Raw genomic sequence first — 21,381 nt, 5'->3', positions numbered from 1 at the left:
TTTTACTTTGAATCAGGACCTATAGTAATAACCAGAATTTAAGCTCTGTGTAGCAGAGGCTGCTATGTTTTGTTAGGGTGTGTCTAAACTACACCCTTCTGTTAGCAGAGGGATGTAAATCAGACACATCGAAAGTGCAAATGAAGCCAGGATTTCAAAAAAAGCCCCCAGCAGTTTAGACTGAGTTTAGAGGAGTACAGGATCTTTCAAAATGGGGCATTTCTGTCAAAAATGCCCCATTTAGTCTGTCATTTTTTTCAAAAAGCCCCATTTCGAAAAAAAGCGGTGGCTGCCATTATGCAAATGAAGCACGGAATATTTAAATCCCAGCTTCATTTGCACTTTCGATGTGTCTAATTTACATCCCTCTGACGACAGAAGGGTGTAGTGTAGATGTAGCCTCAGAGCTGTTAGTAATTAATTAAAAATATTATTCCAGTGAAAAACAGACTATATGATGATGGCTTCCTTTATTACAGCTACATTAGATACAATTCTAAAAACACCAAGCTTGGTTCTTCATTTTGGGATAATGCTGTTCAACAACTGGTTTAACTAATCAAGAATAAATTAATTAACAACTGAAAATCTGAACCCAGTAAGTTTTGTGGATGCAATTTGGCCCATGCAGGCAATAGAACAATACAAGTTTAATTGTATCTAAGGATTTTATCTTTGATTCTTTTCCCATATCTTAAGGTTAGCTAGTGAAGAAGTTATTTATGAAACTATTTTCGTACATTTGTATCCGGCTTAGCCTTGTCTAAAAGTATGATGAACCTTCTATTTACTAATATTCTTAATTTTTTAAAGATATATGTAAGTGTTTTATGGGTCACCAATTCTAACTTCAATCAGTTGAATTTAGATTAAAAGCCATTTGCTTTGTTTGTTTAAAAAATAAGTGCCCCAAAAGCACTTTCTCTTTGACAACATGTTGGCTACTGGCCAAAGAGACTTTGACTTTTTTTCTGTTAGCTTTTGTTACTGAAGATTAGTTATTAATTACAAATTATAAGCACAAAGATCGCTGACCTGCTTGATTACAGGAATTTTTTCATGGTTTACAAAACATCATTGCAAGGTCTCTAAGACCTATAGGGAACAATGTTTACTATTTTTTTCTAGTAACTGGAGGTTTCTTTTTCTTTGGACCTCCAATACTTACCATAGTTGAATTTGTCTCCTGGACTTTGCTTTGGAAGTGCATTAGCTGCTTGTGGCAACTGTGACACAACTTCCTGGGCTCCAGACCACTGCATTAAACATGACACATGAAACTATCTGGATTAGAGTGATTAAAAATAGGTTGGCTATACAGGCAGTCCCCGGGTTACGTACAAGATAGGGACTGTAGGTCTGTTCTTAAGTTGAATTTGTATGTAAGTCGGAACTGGTACATATTGTAGGGGAAACTCTAGCCAAACATTTTTTTTAGTTTTGGATAGCATAGGGAAAGGTTAACTCCCCTCTAATGTTTGTTTTGCTGTCTGTTCCCCTGTTCAGAAGATTTCACATCTATTTCTGTCCCTGTGACAAACTCAGGACTAAAGGAGTAACTCATCAAATACCAAACAGCTCTGCACCATGCTTTGAGCTAATAGCTTTATTTCTACACACCACCCAGGGTTCTAGGAGGAGGGTCCTTTTTTTGCTAACACAATGAGGCCAGCACTTTGTTTGTTTTGGTGGAGTCTTTGTTTGCCCAGGGAGCCCAGCATGTATAGGGGGAGGAGGGGCGGAGAGGCTGCTTTTGTCTGCTGTTCGGCAGCCTGTTGCTCAGGGGAGGGGGCAGCCTGTTGCTGGCAGGGGGGGAGGGGGGAGGCGTGCAGGATGCGAGGCCGCGGGGGGGGGCAGCGGGCGTGGGGGGGCACTTTTCCTCTGCCCGGCAGCTCTGCGGGACCCCAGTCGGAGCCGGCCCGAGGAGGAAGAGGATCCTAGGACCCAGGTGAGCGAGCCCCGGGAATGCTGCTGCGCATGTGCGGGAGTTGCCTCACCCCGTTCGTATCTAGGGATCCGACGTAAGTCGGATCCACGTAAGTCGGGGACTGCCTGTATTCTATTTGTACAAAACGCCCACGATCCTGTGTGTGTTTACAGAATTATTACTGCTGTGTTTCAGGAAACCACAGCTGGGTCACCAGAAGTTTGGCTGACTCCTCACTCACTCATATCTAATTTTGAGCAACACTTCAAAAGTAATGGGAAACCTCCCTCCCCAAATGGTAACATCCTGTGGAGTTAATTGGCTTCAACATTTTGTCAATTCTGAATACTCCCAAAGTCTAAGCTGTCTCTTTCTCTGTTAGATGGGGGAATAGGTGACTCATAGTAGAAACTTGGAGGTGCACCATCCCCTTATGCCACTGCCAAAATTCTGGGGACAGTCCATGGGTGGGGGGGCAGACACAACGTACCCTCTTATGCCCTGGCTCATGAAACTGTTCACTGGACACCTGGATGTGAGCAGGGAAATGTTTAACTCCCACCTGAATCAGGCTCACTTCCAGGTAGAATGTGCCTTTGGCCGTCTGAAGGGCAGATTTTGATGCCTGCTCACTTGGCTGGATATGGGGGAACACAACATCCCTGAAGTGGTTGCTGCCTGTTGTGTGCTACGCAACCTAGTGGAGAGGAAAGGGGAGGCATTCCTCCTAGGGTGGGGGACACGGACTGATGTGGAGAAGTGGCAGTTTGAGCAGCCCCGGACAGCTGCCATCCGCCAAGCCCACCAGCCAGGATTGCAAATTCAGGAAGCCCAGAGGGAGAGATTCTCCCAAGGAGCCCAATGAGTTTCCCCAGGGCCTTCCAAATTTGGGTTTTCCCTGTGCCCCCTGTACCTTCCCCCCAAAAACCCATCCCTGCCCCACGTTGTACACATTTACAGAAAACGGAGACAGGTGTGCTTGACAAAGTGCTTACAGTTTATTGTACTGTTGATTGTTCCAAAACCTATACAATTGTTTTGTAAAGAAAAATAATCTTTTGGTTAACAAAGTAAAGTGCTTCTCTTACTAACTCACAGGTGGGAAGGGGGACGTAAACCTGGAAGATGGAAGGGAGGCTGAGGGTGCTGCCTGGATGAAGAGCCCCAGCCACCATTGCCGGAAGGGGCCTGCTCGGAGATGGCCGTACATGCAGGCTGGGGCAGTAGGGAACTGGGCAGGATGTAGGGCCTCACCTGGGTCTGGTATGGCAGGGGGGAGGTGGAGACAGAGGGACGGGGGAGGGCAGGCTGAGCAGGAGGAGCAGAAACAGGCACAGGACCAGGGAAGGTACGCTGCTGGCCAAACTCATCCAGCAAGCGACTGTGCCACTCTGCCTCTGCCTGCATCCTCTGTGCAAATGTGTCCTGCATCCCTTGCAGGACCGAGATGTCCTGGTGCATCAGGTACAAATATGTGCACCAGTGCAGTTCTCTGCAGCCATCTGGGTGGTGCGACAGGTGTGGCGCTCACCTCCTGGACAGCTGGTCTGGCTGTGGAGGACAAGAGGGAAAAGTCATCATTCATACATGCTCACACTTTCCCTGAGAAGGCATGCCCTCCTTCTCAGCAGTCAGCGCCTGTCGTAGGGTCAGGGGATGCTCATGTGGTCTCAGCAAGGTGTGGTGCGGCCTGTCCAACAGCCATGGCTTCCCTGCAGCCCAGAAGGTGTGCAGGCCATCGTCCTGCCCCACCCCTCCCACACACACACACATACCATGGCCAAGCAACACAGACAACACTGAGCGCCCCCACTCCATCCTACATGTGTAAATACTGTCCAATGCAACCTCCTCCCCCAAGGGGGCGGTGGAAATTGCGATACAACAGCACCTGTAAGAAATTTGTTACTTTCACTTCCCCCTCCCCCCACCCCAGGGAAATGCTGCTTAAAAGCTGGTGCCAGGACCAGCCCTTAGGGAACTTGTGAAGGGCTGGTCACTACTTCAGTGTCTGACTGCGGCGGGGTGTAGCCTTGCGGGTGCGAGAGCAGAGCGGAGAGAGGGCGCCTAAGGCCGGCGCACGCCGTTCCCTCGTCCACCTCATTTCTAGACACCGCCGCTACCTGCCCGTTTCCCTTGCCGTTTGGCAGGGACAACGGCCATTCTTCAGCACGAGGCCCGAGGGTTACACACTCCCCCCCTCCCCCCCCGGCGCGGGGGCTGGAGGCGCGGAGAATTCCCCGCGAGGGAACTTGGCTCATTGGAGACAAGCGCAGGCGGCTGCAGGCGCGGACAGCGCGCGAGCGACTTTCTTTCCACTACTCTGCCTAGAAGCGCGGCTGCTGCCCCTCCCCCTTTGCTTCTTGGCCCGCAGCCCGGACCGCACGCCGGAGCCCGCAGCTGGGAGAGGGAGGGGCGCCCGCCCTCGGGGCGGTGCTGGGCTCGGCGCTGTTCCTCCCCCGCGCTGGCCAGGCGGGAGCCCCGCGGCCGGGTGACAGCATGGCTCGCGCGCTCAGCCGGGACCCGGTGGACATTGAGGTACTCGCGGGGGCGGGGCGGGGCCGAGCCCCTCGTCTCACCTGAGGCGGGGAGCGGGCGGTGCGTGCTGCACTGAAGGGTGGCGCCAAGGCCTGTATCCCCGCGCCCCGCTCGCCCGGGGACGGCGGGACTCAGCCCCACCTCCCGCCTCTAGGCGTCCCGGAGCCTGAGCCGCACCTGTCTAGTAACTCGAGGTCCCTCCCTTTCCTCTGCTTCCCCTCGCCCCGGTAGGAACGCGGGTCGGTGAGGCGGCGGCAGCTCTGGGTCCCAGCCTAGAGCTCCCAAGCTGGGCAGCGTTCGCATGAGTGACCTTGGCAGAAGCGGAGTGTAGGGGGTGCCAAGGCTGGTGGAAACGGGCTGCCCAAGGCTTCCTGGCCATTGGGTGGTGCAGCGACACCTCCTCCCCCTGCCCAAAGGGAGGGCTGTCCTCAGGCGACCTTACCCAGACAGCAAGTGAGAAATTCAGGAGGGGGTGGGGGGTTATTAGGTGCTGGTATAAAACAAAGCCCCAAATATCAGGACTGTCCCTATAAAATCGGGACATTGGATCACCTACTCTCTTTCCATACCTGAGGGGTGGCAGGGCTGGGCATCTAAGCTGTGGCTCCTGGTGAAGGAAGCAAGATGTTTGGAAAAAGTAGTTGGAAATTCAGGAAGGCATTTTCACAGATCCTGTCTCTTCCCTTCCTTTCTTTTCTCCACTTCTCATCCTAGCCCCCTTCCAATTTTCTCTTTTTAGCTTTTGTTCTTCAACTTCAAATAAAAGGACAAACCATTCCAAATCGCCTTATGTAGTAAGCAACTTCCCCGTGGTCCTCAACTGAACTCTCTCCTTTGGAGACTAGAATCAGAAACACTTTCCCTTTCTTTCCTTCTCTTCCCTTTTGCATTGAAAACTTTTTAAAAAGTGCCCTATCTTTCCTTTCTGTCTTTATCTACAGGAGCCCAGGGTCTGAGGGACTGTGTAGGAAGCTCTTCAGTAAGACTAGAATCTTTGGATCACTCACTGCACTCTCCAGAATGCAGCCCAGTAGACCCAAAATACTCCTGAATCTGTGATAGTTCAGCAGGGAGACATGGACTCTCAAGCTTTTCTTCCTCCTTCCCTTCAGGGGACTGAACTGATCCATAGCTCCCATGGGGTGGTCAGTTGGTAGAAATAGGCCATGAGGTACAGAGTGAGTCTACAAGAGTGACTCCCATTCTGTAAATCTTTTTCCAGGACCTCCTCCGAAGCAAAAATGTCTCTGACTTGTTCATAGTTCAGTATGATTTGCTGTGGTGTGGATTGGTCTGGGAGCTTTGGATCTGGCTCAGAGTTTGACCTTCTGCCTCAATCCATAAACCGGGGATGGGGAACCTTTTGTGGGTGGAGGGCAACTGAACCACGGAAAAATCAGTTGGGGGCTGCACACATGGTCCACAACTGAACAGGTCCACAACTGAACAGTGACATGGTCCACAACTGAACAGGAGAAAGACACTCTCAACATCTTCCTCCCATACCAGAGTCTAGCGGGGTTCTGCCTAGTAGATTTTGTGTGCTTCAGCCCTACAGTGGAGCGGGGGGAGGAGGGGCTGGAGCATCAGTGAGGGTTCAGTGGAACCTGAGTCTCGAGGGCCAGATCCAGGCAGGCCAGGGGCCGCATCCGGCCCCAGGCCTGAGGTTTCCGATTCCTGCCATAAACCTTGATTCTAGGATAAATGAAGTATAATGGGGCACTGTCAGTCTTCAGTTACATTTGTACAATCTCATAGATTTTAGCAGGGGGTTGCATGGGTGCAAATATAGGCTTTTTTTTTAAACCCAGTAAACACGAAAAATGGTATTTGTAGATTCTAAGGTCAGGAAGGACCATTATGATCATCTAACCTGGACTTCTGTTAAAACTGGCCATAGAATCTTCCCCAGATAATTTGTAGAAAAACATCCAATCTTGATTTAAAATTTACCAGTGATGGAGAATCCACCAGAACTCATGATGAATTATTCCTGTGGTTATTTACGCTCACTGTTTAAAATAATAAAAAACACCCTTATTTCCAGTCTGAAGTTTCCAGTTTTTCTAAGTTTCTAACCCATCAGTTAAATATTTGTTCCCTGGGTAGGTACTTAGAGACTATGATCAAATAACCCCTTAACCTTATCTTTGCAAAGCAAAATACTGTAGATTGAACTCCTTGATTCTATAACTGTCATGTTTTCTAATCTTTTAATTAGTCTCATGGCTCTTCTCTCTCCAATATATCAATATTCTTCTTAAATTGTGGACACCAGAACTGTGTGGAGAATTTACTAAAGTATTCAGTAATCCCATTCTAATCTCAGGTTTTAAAATTTCACATTTTTCAGCGTGACATGCAGATTCACAGGCTCATATTTCAGGATTGAAAATATTGGTTGTGGAGGATATCACTGCATGGCTCCTCAAAGGATCAGTAATAATATAGACTTCTCCAACTCCATCTCATTGATCCAGATCCACTGTTAGGTCTATTGGCTAGATGTTATCAAACAACAGTTCACAGAACTATTTGGAATGTGGCTTTTATGTTCGTTCTGTTTCCTAACTAAATTGATATTTGAGTCACAGTTCACTTCTACTGAGGCTATGGAGAGTCTCAGTAGAGGTGAAGCACTCAGCTATCCTGGACAATGAACAGTTGGAAGCAGTCTTTCTAGGACATCATGGAAGCATATTACTATGCAATTGGAACTACCAATGCCAAAGCAGTCAATGAACTCTCCTTCAAAAGCACCAAAGTTTATTTGTATATTATAACAACAAAAAAGAAAATGTTGAATATTGTATAGTGCAGGCTTGGCAGTACTCTCTTTAATCACTCTCCTGATGAAACAACTTCCAATAGCTTGCATTTTGCAATCTGTTCTGAGAACTGTGATGCAGAAGTCAACCTTGAGGTCTTTAAATGGTCATCTGTTGATAATTCCACACCACAATGAATAATTGTGTTGGTGCATTTGGGAAGCTACTTTGAAAGAGATATGTGTCTATCTCACTTTAGCTGGTGTGCTTTTAATGTTTTTTATTAAGTAATCATTCAGATGAGTCAAGCAAGAAAGATAATCTCATTAACAAAATTAATTATTTGAGGGTTTGTCTAGACTACAGGGATTTTTGAAAAAAGTAGCCTTTTTTCGAAAAATCTTTACCTGCATCTAGACTGCCGCCATGTTCTGTCAACAGTAAATCAAAAGAACACATCAGTTTTGTCGACGGTGGTAAACCTCGTCTTATGAGGAATACTGCTATTTTCAACAGAGATCTGTCAAAAAAAAGTGTGTGTGTGAATGCGGGGAAATTTTTTTTTTTTTTTTTTTAAACAAAGGCCTCCGGAAAGAAGCCCTCGTGGACGCTCCTGCCAGACCTTTCACCTCTATTGTTCCTGCCTGTAGCCATCTTTTAAAGGCACAGGCACCCAGGAGTAGCATTGTGGCAGCAAGCCAGATCCAACCAGGGCCCTGACTGCTTGGCTCTTGCTGGAAGGCCTACTCAGAGCCATATCCCAGGGGCAAGCCCCCTGAGAACTCCCTGGCCCTTCCAGGAACACATCCCTGCAGCAAGACAGGGGCATCAAACACCGGGAACCCTCCTGGTCTGGGCCTGAGATCAAAGCTCTCTTGGAGCTCTGGTCCTAGGAGGCGTCTCTTCAGACCCCGCAGTCCAGGAGGAGGACTGCAGACATTTATGGCAGAATGGCTGATGGCCTTGCCAAAAAAGGCCACCTTCCCCACTCACTAGACCAAGTCAGAGCCAAGGTGAAGGAGCTGCGGCAGGGCTATGTAGGGCCTGTGAGCGCAGCTCCCGCTCTGGGGAAACAGCACACTATTGTGCATACTATGAGGACCTGGACCGGAATCCTGGAGGCAGGGGAACCCCTGTCTCCAGAGAAGGTAGTGGAGTCTGGGATGGAGACTCCTGTGCAGCCGCAGACATAGCTCCAGGATGACACCCTAGAGGACCAGCAGCTCCAAGAGGAGGAGGACACAGGAGCATAGAGACGCTCACCCTGGATCTGGTCCCTGAGACATAGGAGGCCTCCCTGACAGCTTCAAATACCGGGGAGGGAACATCAGGTGAGTGCTGTGAGGGTCCAACATGCACAGGGCAGGGGAGGCGGGAGCAAAGTGGATGGTGCAATACTGTGACGTGTCATGCTGATCACAGCCTGGGGGGTCCCCACACATGGCCGACTGCAGGGAGGATGTGAGGCACCACCTGTTCCTGTAGACCGTGATGCCAGGTGCAGGCATGGGTTGGGGACCCTGGGATTGCCATGTAACTTCACGCCTCTCAGCAACCTGTGGGAAACCCAATTGTGGCCTGACACTTGCCTGTGCTGCTTGGCCATGCTGGGGGGGGGGAGAGGGGGGGAGCAGGATGGTGGCCTGCACACCTTCTGGGCTGCAGGGAGGCTGTGGCTGCTGGACAGGCCACACCACACCTTGCTGAGACCACATGAGAATCCCCTGACCCTACGACAGGCACTGACTGCTGAGAAGGAGGGAATGCCCTCTCAGGGAAAGTGTGAGCATGCATGAATGATGACTTTTCCCTCTTATCCTCCACAGCTGGACCAGCTATCCAGGAGGGGAGCGCCACACCTTTCCCACCACACAGATGGCTGCAGGGAACCCGTCGGCACTGGTGCATATACTTGGACCTGAAGCACCAGCACATCTCGGTCCTGCAAGGGATGCCGGAGAGTATCACACAGAGGATGCAGGCAGAGGCAGAGTGGCGCAGTCACTTGCTGGACCAATTTCAATTTGCACTGCTATCCGGGAGGTGATGGCCTTCCCCAGACCTGTGCCTGTTCCTGCTCCTACTGCTCAGTCTGCCCACAATCTCCCTTCTCCCCCCCCCCCGCTCCTCCTTCATCCCCTGCCATCCCAGACCCAGGTGCGGCCCCACCTCCTGCCCAGCCCTCTACTGTCCCAGTCTGCATGCACAGCTGTCTCCAAGCAGGCTCCCGCACATGAGGTGGCAGGAGCTCTTCATCGAGGTGGCACCCTCAGCCCTGAGCCTCCCTTCCCCCTTCTAGGCTTACATCCATTTCCCTCCTGTGAGAGTCAGTAAGGGATGCACTTTTCTTTGTTAATGAAAAGTTTATTTTTTCTTTATAAAACAGTTGTATAGGTTTTGTAACATACAACAGTGCAATAAACTGTAAGAATTTTGTCAAGCACACCTGTCTCTGTTCTCTGTGTGAATGTGTACAACATGGAGCAGGGATGGGGGCAAGGAGCACACCCACATTTGGAAGGCCCTGGGGAAACTCCTTGGACTCCTTGGGAGAATCTCTCCCTCAGGGCTTCCCGAATGCACAATCCCAAATGGTGGGCTTGGCAGATTGCAGCTGTCCAGGGCTGCTCAAAGTGCCTCCCCTCCACAGCAGCCTGTGTCTCCCACCCTAGAAGGAAGGCCTCCCCTTTCCTCTCCACCACTTTTTACAGCTCACAACAGACAGCAACCACTTCGGGGATGTTGCGTTCCCCCTTGTCCAGCCAAGTGAGCAGGCATCTAAACCTGCCCTTCATACGGCCAAAGATGCACTGTATGTGGAAGCGAGCTCAATTCAGGTGGGAGTTAAACAGTTCCCTGCTCTCATCCAGGTGTCTAGTGAACAGCTTCATGAGCCAGGGCATAAGGGGGTACACCACGTCGGCCACAATGCACATATGCATCTGCACATCCCCCAGTGCAAAATTTCACTCCGGAAAGAATCTTCCAGTCTGCAGCCTGAGGTACAAGTATGGGTTCCGGAAGATGCGGTCATCGTGTGCCCAGCCAGACCACCCGGCACAAATGTCTGTGAATTGTCCCCGGTGGTTGACCAGGGCCTGTAGCACCATGGAAAAGTAGCCCTTTCTATTAATATACTGGGCTGCTCAGTGGGGTGGTGCACAAAGTGGGATGTGAGTCCCATCGAGTGCTCCACCGCAGTTCGGAAATCCTAGCCCTGCAAATCCAGCCACAGTGGTATCCAGGTCTCTGAGGTGGACAGTCCTTTTAAGCAGCTCTGAATTGATGGCTATCACCACCTGCAGAAAGGGACAAATAGGAACACACACAACAGGACATTATAGGAGTTGCGAGAGCTGAGGAGAGGTGATCCCCCACCCTTCCCCAACCCTAAGAGCCCCCCCTCAGGCAACCGTTCCTTCCCCCCCCCTCCCCGCAGCATGGCAGGGTGAGGCCAGGAGGGCTTCTACCACTCCCACCCCATCCCCCGTTCCCTCTGCCAGATCCTGACCGTTCCCCTTATCAACCCCCCCCCCCCCCCATGGACTGTCCCCAGAGAGTGACTTACCTCCATCAAGACGGCCCCAACAGTAATCCTCCCCATGCCAAACTGGTGTCCCAGCGAGCAGTAGCTGTTGAGGGTGGCCATCTTCAGAGGGCAATAGTGACCCGCTTCTCCAGCGGAATGGCGGGCCGCAAGTGGGTGTCCTGGCATTTTAGGGCAGGGATGAGTCAGGCACACAGCTCCTGGAAGGTGAACTTCCGCATATGGAAGTTTCGAAGCCAAGCCTCATTGTCCCACTGCTCCCTAACAAGATGATCCCACCAGTCTGTACTGGTGTCCAGCCTCCAAACTCACCTCTCCAGGAATAAGTTAGGTAGCAAGGGCAGTGGGGCTGCAGCCTGAGTGAAGGGCTCAAAGCTGGGCTCTGAATTCAGCTCTGCCATGAACATGATGATGGTCTCATGAACATGCAGCAGAACTTCCAGTGTGGGACCATCACCTGCACAGGGGCAGTTCCGGCTCCATGGCAAAAAAACAATTGAAAGCAAAAAAAAACAACCAGGAAACAAAATGCTGTGGTGTCCCAGATAGCAGGGCACTCAAAGCAAGCAGGGAAGCCAGCAGCAGGAGAAGAGCAACGGCTGTTCAGGAGGATCCCTTAAAGCATGCGTCTCTGCAAAGAGCATGCTGCAGGACCCGGAAGTAAAGGCTGCCCCCATGCCCTGGCAGAAGTGCTTCCAGGTGTTCTTTTTTCAACAGAGTGTCCAGGCAATCTGGACACTTTTTTTCGATCCACTTAGTGCAATCTAGATGCTCATTTTCGAAAAAAGTGTGTAGTCTAGATGTACCCAGAGTGTCTTGATCAGTTGAAATCCCATAAGAAATTTACATTACAGGTCCAATGTGGCCTCTCCTCACCTCCTCCCTTGTATTAAGTGTCCCATAAAAGAGGCATGTTTCAAATTTTAGGGTTCAAACTCCCTGGGAACAAAGAAATGTATGGTTGGTAACTGCATTATAAGTCTATTATCAGGGTCAACTCTAGACCAAATGGTGCCCCAAGCAATGAGCATCTTAGGCACTTCTTCCACCTCTTGTCAAACTTGGAATACTTTATTTTCTATTGAATATACAGCTCATTTCCCAACTCTGATGCATGATTTGCATGCACGATTTAGCCCTTTCATATAAGACAATAAATTTGCATGCTAGGATCTGTAAATCTGTATTTTATTCATGCCATATGTAAGAATTAAAAACAAAAAAACCCTTTCCTCTATGGCTATAGATTCTTCTTAATTTTAGAATAACTGAAATGTACGGATATCAAGAAATTGAATTGTTCTGAAATACTTCTTTTGCCATTCTTAAGAAGTAACAGTATTTCTTATTGTTGTGTGGATAATGCTTTGATCGATATTGTTGGTGTCTTATTAAATATGTCTTTTATTAGTAACTACTTACATTCTTCAAGTCTTAAATACAAATAGACTTTTATAATTACATAATAAAACAAGGTTCGCAACGTAACAGATGTTGCTCTTCACATCAGTTTATCCTTGTATCTCACTGCCTGATGACACCCTGCCCCTTACACACCTATGAGGGTATGACTGACAAGATTCTAAGTTTGAGGAAAATGTAGTTATCAAAATCTGGAAGGTTCCATGACATTCTACAGGATCGTCCTCCCTGGTTTAGTATCTTCAGGACCTGAGTAGTCCCAAAGCAGGGAATTTGCCAGACCAAGGGAGGTCAAGGCTCCTCCTGATTGTCCGCCCTCCTCCTGGGTGCCAGTCTTGGTCACTGAATTCTGCTCCTGGCAAACTGGCAATGCTGTTGCCAGCCCACACGAGACTGCATTCTCCACCATGTTTGTCCTGCTTGCCACCAGCCCAGTCAGGGCTGTGCTCCCCACTACCAGTCCTGGCTGCGGCTGTTCTTCTGACTGGGTTGTTCAGGGCTCTTTTGTCCAGCAATAACCATGATCCTGCCAGATCACAGATGTTGCCAGTCCAGAGATTTCTGGATTTCAGAGTTTCAAGCTATACAAAAGTCCAGGACATTCTAGAAGGTTTGTGAACAATGAATCCCCATATGGAATATATACCTGAAAAACGTAACTTCTACCATTTTATTTTCCCTTCTGTTCCCCACACGTAGTAAAAAGCACAAACAACTCAACTTTCTCTTCGGAGTCAAATTTGGTTGTGATTCTGTCCAGAAGGGAGAGAAAAGGGCATTCAACAAGGCTTTCCTTCCTAGTTCATGTCTGCTCTCTACTTTTTGAATCCAGGCTTTGGAGTGGTGATTCCTGGTTGGAAGTTGAGGTGAATTCCTAGAATACTTTCACTTCTGTTTCCTAATATCCATGCTGATGTCTGACTGCTGTGAATGAACGGAAAGATCTGAAGGATTAAAACTCTGATTTGACCATGCGTTACAGTGACTACCTAGGAATTATTTGCTTGTGTACTCATGTGACCTTTTGATACTTGCATATGAAATTCTGCACATTATTAGCACTGAAACAGTCTCAAACATCCTTTTGTTTAGTTTCTTCAGCCAGAGATGATAAGTATGTAATGGATTTCTTTTCCCCATAACTCTTTTTTTAATTTAGTATACATGTAATCTATTATTGGCTTCATTTGTCCTACTGTTAATACTAATACTTTTGCCTAATATGCACAGGCCAGTAATAAGTGCACTGTGGAGCTTTGCAGGATACTTAATTTACAGCAGACATGTTCCTCCTGGAACTGTTCTCCTTCAGGGTTGCAGTATATGCTGGTTTTTTGAAGGCTGGTGTGTAGGGGAAATAAGATCATGGATCAGCAGAGGGAACACTTAGTGCACTCAGAAGTCAATAACTACAGTCATGACTTGCTCTATTATAGAGAGAAGGAGGGATGTTTCTTGTCTCATGCTGCTCCTCCTTGTGTGTGCACTAAACAAAGTGCTCCTCATCTCTTAGTTCAGTGGTGGGCCACAACTGGCCAACAGGCAGGATGCAATTCACTAGGGTTAGTCCATGGCAGGCTGCCAGCACTATATTTACCTGTGCCTCTGCAGGTATGGTTGCTTGAAGCTCCTGTTAGCTGTGGATCACCATTCCCAGCCAATAGGAGCTACAATGGGAAGTGGTATGGACTGGGACATTGCTTCCCACAGCTTCCATTGGCCAGAAATGGTCAACCGCAACCAATGGAGCTGCAAGTGGCTGTACCTGCGGAGACACAGGTAAATAAAACTCCAGTGACTCTGCCCATGGCTATCCCTGGCAAACTGTGTCTGGTTTATTGCCCACCTTGTCTTAGTTGCTTTCTAGAGCCTGATATATGCATTACAAAGAAGCAGAGCAGCTGAGTTGGCAGAAGTTGTGCTCATCTCTGGTGCTGTGTGTGTACTAGGCACTGCAAAAGCGTGGTCCATGAAAGAGTCCAAAAGATTTCACTTTGTAGGTCCACAGCTGCCAGAGCACTGGCGGGATAAAAGGGACATTAAAGAAAAGGGATCATTTAAAAGCAAAGCGCTGTAGTACGTCCTCCTTTATGAGGGAGAGAGACCAAATGTTGCGAGACAGGGGCATAGTGTGAAAATAGAGGAAAGCTGGATTAAGATAATGCAAAAGGGAGATCTGTTGTTCTGAATCCCCCTTTCTTGCTCTTAAAAATATGGCAAAGATTATGTGAATAAATTAATGCAATTGGCCACCTTTGATCTAGACAGATTTCTTTTTTATTCCAAAAAGCTTCTTTGTTGCAGCTTCTCTGAATGTTTAAAATACCTGCTATTTGCTTGAAGATGTATGGTAAAATACTACTTTAATTTGTAGTGTTGTTTTGATGTTATGGCTTCAAATTACTTGTCGTTCTGAGCACTGAATAGACAGGGAACACTGTTCCTATATAATTAAGCATGTCTATTTAGGGTCATGTGATGAATGATCAGTAAGGAAATGAAATTTCCTGTTTACCCATTTTGCTTTCTGGGTTCCCATTTAGAGGTGTTTTATTTTGTTTTTTAGTGTAGTAAACTCTTAGCTGAACAGAACAATAATTATAGTGTGATTACTAAAAGATCAGGCAAGATTATAGTCCACATTTGTTGTTTCTATTTTAAGGGGTTTTTTTTTAACCTCTGGTGGACTTTAGAGAGTAATTTAAAATTGTTGGAGGCCAAGGAATTCTATTTTAAAAATAAATAAAAATATTTAGTTCAGAGAAACAACAAATGGCAGGCCTGTTCAGAAAATCATAGAATCATAGAACTGGAAGAGACCTCAGCACCCTACCCAAGGCAGGACCAATCCCAACTAAATCAACCCAGCCAGGGCTTTGTCAAGCCGAGACTTAAAAACCTCTAGGGATGGAGATTTAGGTAACCCATTCCAATGCTTCACCGCCCTCCTAGTGAAATAGCCAACCTAGACCTAATAACCTAATTTTTCCTAATAGCCAACCTAGACCTTTCCCACTATAACTTGAAACCATTGCTCCTTGTTCTTCCATCCATCACTCCTAAGAACAGCCTCTCTCCATCCTCTTTGGAACCTCCTTTCAGGAAGTTGAAGGCTGCTATCAAATCCCCCCTCACTCTTCTCTTCTTCAGACTAAACAAACCCAAACCCCTCAGTATCTCCTCATAGGTCATGCGCTTTAGACCCATGATCATTTTGGTTGCCCTCCGCTGGATCCTCTCCAAGGCATCCACATTCTTTCTGTAGTGGGGGGGGGGGCCCAGAACTGGGCACAATACTCCAGATGTGGCCTCACCAGAGCCGAAAAAAGGGGAATAATCACTTCTCTGGATCTGCTGGCAATGCTTCTCCTAAAGCACCCCAATATGCCATTAGCCTTCTTGGCTACAAGGGCACACTGTTGACTCATATCCAGTTTCTCATCCAGTGTAATCCCCATGTCCTTTTCTGCAGAACTGCTACTTAGCCATTCGGTCCCCAGCTTGTAACAATGCTTGGGATTCTTCTGTCCCATGTGCAGGACTCTACACTTGTCTTTGTTGAACCTCGTCATATTTCTTTTGTCCCAATCCTCTAATCTGTCCAGGTCACTCTGGATCCTATCCTTGCCCTTCAATGTATCTACCTCTCTCCCTGTGGGTATGTCTACACTAGCCTCCTACTTTGAACTAGGGAGGCTAATGTAGGCATTCGAACTTGCAAATGAAGCCTGGGATTTAAATATCCCGAGCTTTATTTGTATGGTCCCATCTGGTCGCCATTTTTAAATGCCACTAGTCCGGACTAACTGCCCACGGCTATAACATACTTGTTACCTGTATCATAATATTCAGCGAAGGTGCAGATAGGTTTGTAATGACTTATCATTAAAAAGTTAATATTTTATTAATATAATTTTTGCATTAATATGGAGGCCTCATATCTTCCAAAAATAATTCTACTGTACATCTGATAAGTTTGTTTTTCACCTTAAAATAAGACAACTACCATGTTGACAAAATAACTCACTTTGTCAACTATACCAGAAGAAGGCCCCAATCCTGCAAACATGCCCATGTTTCAAAAGCATGTACATGAGTATTTGCAGTATTAGGGCCTTTACTTCCCAGAAACATGTCAATAAAATGATGTCCCAGACACTAGGTTGAAGCTTTGAATGACTGGAAGGATGGGAAATCCCTTAATTGGGGGCATACTCTATCCTCTCTTTCTCTCTTTTTATTTTATGTATGCAACTTTTGTTGACAACTGTGTGTCATGGTGACTTCCCATGTTTTATGAAGTTTGGCTCATGACTACAAATATGCATAACTCAAAGAAGCTTTAAACAAAATACCTCGTGTAACCTATCGATTTTAATGTTACAATCTGCTGATATGTATATCCTATTTCGATGCATGTATCATTCTTGTATGTAAAGTAAGAAACATGGATTATGACAAAGTTTATAGTTGTAAGTGTGCTAAAGAGAGCCATTAGTGATGTTCAGAAGCCTTAATGACTGGGTAATCAACTTAGGGACTTGTAAACTGCCTTGTTTGTCCTGTAAGTTCAAAGATGATTAGACTAGCAAGACATATGACCATAGTACCTGGTACTGGAATTCCATTTTTACGCAGGTAATTTTCCATGGAAGGTAGAATGTAAAACAAAAGATTCTCACCCTGGGGAGAAGACTATTTAAGCAATGGGAAGTTATCAGGTCTTTGTCTTCAGCTGGTCTGGAAAATCTTGGAAGGATACAAAGGGTTGGGGACCCAGGTCAAGATAAAAAAGATAATCTTTAGGTTGGAGACTATGCCAAGAACAGTTATTTAGGGTAAAAATCTGTTTGTGATAAGTTGTTTTAATTGAATCGGTACTAGCTATGCATTTTCTTGTCCTTTTAACTTACTAACTTACTTTGATCTGTACATTTTGCAATCATATTAATCCTACTGTTTGTATTTAATAAAAACACTTTTGTTTACTATCAGACCCAGTGCAAATAATTATTACCATAGGGGAGGGAGACATGAGCATATCCTTCTTTCATTGATAAAGAGGGAGAACATCATAGAATCATAGAATACTAGGACTGGAAGGGACCTTAAGAGGTCATCGAATCCAGTCCCCTGCCCTCATGGCAAGACCAAATACTGTCTAGACCATCCCTGATAGACATATATCTAACCTACTCTTAAATATCTCCAGAGATGGGGATTCCACAACCTCCCTGGGCAATTTATTCCAGTGTTTGACTACTCTGACAGTTAGGAACTTTTTCCTAATGTCCAACCTAAACCTCCCTTGCTGCAGTTTAAGCCCATTGCTTCTTGTTCCATCCTCAGAGGCCAAGATGAACAAGTTTTCTCCCTCCTCCTTATGACACCCTTTTAGATACCCGAAAACTGCTATCATATCCCCCCTCAATCTTCTCTTTTCTAAACTAAACAAACCCAATTCTTTCAGCTTTTCTTCATAGGTCATGTTCTCTAGACCTTTAATCATTCTTGTTGCTCTTCTCTGGACCCTCTCCAATTTCTCCACATCCTTCTTGAACTGCGGTGCCCAGAACTGGACACAATACTCCAACTGAGGCCTAACCAGTGCAGAGTAGAGCAGAAGAATGACTTCTCGTGTCTTGCTCACAACACACCTGTTAATGCATCTGTGATGGGGCAGACCGCCTCTGCCCCGCCGAGGCAGGTCCACCCCGCACTGACCTGGCAGTCACCCTCGTACTCCTAGGGATTCACCGGGAGGCGCAGAGGCTTTGTCCACCGTGCACGGCCACGGCGACCCAGCGGAGCAGCGGGGGCAGGGTTAGCCACATGAGCGTAACGCATCAGCAAGATGCGCCGGCGGGTGACGTCGGCATGGCGAGGGGGGTGCACCCACGTCAGCAGGGTCAGCGGGTGATGACAGGAGGGTGGGAGGGTTTAAAAGGAGGCTACCGGGCAAGCGAAAGGGGAGGAGAAAAACCCCGGCAGGGAGAGGTAGGGCGTGAGCTCCAAGGGAGACAGAGGAGGACTCTTCTGAAAGGGGGAGAGAGGAAGGGAGAGGAGGCGGACCGAGGGGTAGGAAGCAGCCCAGGGCGGAGCCTGGAATTGCGGATGGTGAGCTGGCAAGTTGCGGGCTAGGACCCCCGCCAGCTGGCCGGGTTCGGTCGAACCTGTCCTTAGGGCCCTTGGCTGGGGCCCGTGAAAGAGGGAAGGCCTGGGCCCCCCTAGCCTGTGGCCACCCATCAACGGAGGCGTCACTGGGACCGAGACTGAGGGTACTTGTGACTCCAGTGCAGGGGAGACCCTAGGACTAGCCCGACCTCTTTGGGGGCGGCAGGACAGTGAGTGGCGGGCCAAACATGCATGGAACTGGCACCGGGGAGGCTCCTCACTCCAACAGCATCCCAGAATCATGTTTGCTTTTTTTGCAACAGCATCACACTGCTGACTCATATTCAGCTTGTGGTCCACTATAACCCCTAGAGCCCTTTCTGCCGTACTTCTTCCTAGACAGTCGCTTCCCATTCTGCATGTGTGAAACTGATTGTTGCTTCCTAAGTAGAGCACTTTTCATTTGTCTTTATTAAACTTCATCCTGTTTACCTCAGACCATTTCTGCAGTTTGTCCAGATCATTTTGAATTATGCCCTATCCTCCAGAGCAGTCACAACCCCTCTCAGCTTGGTATCATCTGCAAACTTAATAAGCATACTTTCTATGCCAATATCTAAATCGTTGATGAAGATATTGAACAGAGCAGGTCCCAAAACAGGCTCCTGCGGAACCCCACTTGTTATACCTTTCCAGCAGGATTGTGAACCATTAATAACTACTCTCTGAGGGTATGTCTACACTACAGCACTATTTTGAATTAACTTATTTTGAATCAGTTAATTCGAAATAAGCTAATTCAAAAGAATGCATCTAGACACAAAAACTAATTTGAAATAGCATTTTCCTATTTCGAAATAGCACGTCCACACTGATTGGACACTGGATCGCATTTAAGGGCAGCTGAAACTGGTTGGGCAGGGCATCAGGTCAGTAGTTGCTTTGTGTGGCTGCTGTCTGAGGCTATCTGAGGCTAGTGCTTAAAGGGACCCCCCAGGACAGCCAGTTCTCAGCTTTCGTGCTTGCTTGCCTACCTTACTGAGGGACAGCAAAGTGTTTTCCTCTCCGCCTGCTTTGGTCGCTCTCATTTGGGACACGCTGCACTCGACACCATGGAGCCGGAGCTGCCCCTGGGCACTCTGGTGCTCATGTTGAACGTCTTACTGCAAACCTGGCAGCAATTGCTGGAGGCTGCCTGGCACCTTCTGCTGCAGGCCCTTCCCCTACCCCCTCTGGGGGCCCTGGAGGAGCGGCGCCTGGACGCCAGCGTACCTCGCCACATGTGGCGTCTGGACACCAGCAGCGACTGGTAGGACCACATCATTCTGGAGCACTGGAGAGTCCAACAGTGGACCCAGAACTTCAGGATGAAGAAGGACACCTTCCTGGAGCTCTGCGAGTGGCTCACCACTGCTTTGCGGTGATGGGACACACGCATGAGGCCCACCATTCCCCTCTACAAGCGGATGGCCATCGCCCTCTGGAAGCTCTCCATGCCGGATAGCTACCGATCCGTTGGCAACCAGTTTGGTATGGAAAGATCCACCGTCGGAGCGATGCTCATGCAGGTATGGCACTCACTGGCCACTGGGCCAGGAGGAGAGGCTGAAAGGAGAACATGGGCTGCTCCAGGGAAACCGGGGGGGAGGTGATGTAAGTGCCCTCCCTGGGAGGTTTTGGTCTGTCCCGGCTGTGCTACAGACCTCTCGCGGTGGCCAGGATTGCATCGGGGGTTGCTCCCAGGATTTGGGCGTGGGGCAGTGGCAGGACACGAACATTCCCAGCCACCCTGGCACCCCAGTGACCCTCGGTTTTGTGTGTGTCTCTGCAGGTGGTCAAGGCCATCAACAGGGTGCTGTTCCACAGAGTCGTCCCCCTCACCGGCTTGGATGCGGTCATCCAGGGGTTTGGCGCCCTGGGCTTCCCCAACTGCGGGGGGGGGGGGGGCAATTGACGGGATGCACATCCCCATCCGTGCCCCAGACCAGCAGTCCTCCCTCTACATCAACAGGAAGGGGTACTTCTCTATGATCCTGCAGGCCGTGTCTGACCACCGGGGCCTGTTCATGGACATCAATGTGGGCTGCTCTGGAAAGGCACACGACGCGCGGGTGCACCGCAACTCCTCCGTGTGCCAGAAGCTGCACGCCAGGACTTTCTTCCCTGACCACCACATCTGGGTCGGGGACGTGTGCCTGCTGAGGGATGGGGCCTACCCTCTACAGCCCTGGCTGATGGGGCCTACCCTCTACAGCCCTGGCTTTTCCGGAATAAGTTGCGAGCTGTCTACACTGGCCGCTTGCTTTTCCGGAAAAGCAATGACGATCTACTGTAAAATTGTCAGTGTTTTTCCGGAAAAACTATGCTGCTCCTGTTCGGGCAAAAGTCCTTTTCCGGAAAAACTGTTCTGGAAAAGGGCCAGTGTACACAGCACAGTAGTCTTTTCTGCAAAAAAGCCCCGATCGCTAAAATGACGATCGGGGCTTTTTTCCGGAAAAGCGCGTCTTCATTGGCCACGGACGCCTTTCCGGAAAAAGTGCTTTTCCGGAAAAGCATCCTGCCAATGTAGACGCGCTTTTTCCGGAAATACTTATAACGGAAAACTGTTCGTTTTAAACATTTCCGGAAAAGGGTGCCAGTGTAGACGTAGGCCAAGTGTGTTCATTTTTAATATATAAGGCAACACCTCCTCCCTTTTTTCCCTGTCTGTCCTTCCTGAGCAAGGTGTACCCTTCCATACAAACATTCCAATCATGAGTATTATCCCACCAAGTTTCTGTGATGCCAACAATGTCATAATTATACTTATATATTAGCACTTTCAGTTCTTCCTGCTTATTACCCATACTTCTCGCATTTGTATATAGACATCTAAGATATTGATTTGACCTTGCCTCCCAGTTTTTCCTCCTTTCTCTCTGCCATTATAGCCTATGTGAACTTTCTTTGTGTAAAACTTTTACCCAGAGAAAGATGGATTCATTTGGGGGTTTGATTCCTTTTGAGGGTTGGTTTCCCGGTTTCCTGTGTTTTAGAACTGCATTCTCCCAGAGCTAAAGTGGTTC

General features: G+C 48.1%; 1 protein-coding gene and 1 long non-coding RNA gene across 7 annotated transcripts in view; both read left to right on the top strand.

The window, feature by feature from the left end:
• Positions 1–3,937: 3,937 nt before the first annotated feature.
• DPYD (dihydropyrimidine dehydrogenase) overlaps positions 3,938–21,381 on the top strand; it is a 680,031-nt gene continuing 662,587 nt past the window's right edge. Inside the window, exon 1 of one of the 6 annotated variants that reach the window (XM_075936593.1) lies at positions 3,938–4,465. In XM_075936593.1, coding sequence (XP_075792708.1) covers positions 4,427–4,465 — 39 coding nt within the window. In that variant the 5' untranslated portion in view covers positions 3,938–4,426. The remainder of the gene's footprint in view (positions 4,466–21,381) is intronic. The other 5 variants (XM_075936592.1, XM_075936590.1, XM_075936591.1 and 2 more) reach the window with 5 other exon arrangements.
• On the top strand, positions 5,748–20,751 carry LOC142830587 (uncharacterized). Its single transcript, XR_012905964.1, has 3 exons — positions 5,748–5,883; positions 5,916–19,884; positions 19,949–20,751. It is a non-coding gene; the product is annotated as an uncharacterized LOC142830587 (long non-coding RNA).

This window comes from Pelodiscus sinensis, chromosome 9 (genome assembly GCF_049634645.1).
Source record: "Pelodiscus sinensis isolate JC-2024 chromosome 9, ASM4963464v1, whole genome shotgun sequence".
NCBI classification, from domain to species: domain Eukaryota; kingdom Metazoa; phylum Chordata; order Testudines; family Trionychidae; genus Pelodiscus; species Pelodiscus sinensis.
This window is presented reverse-complemented; position numbering and strand designations above follow the sequence as displayed.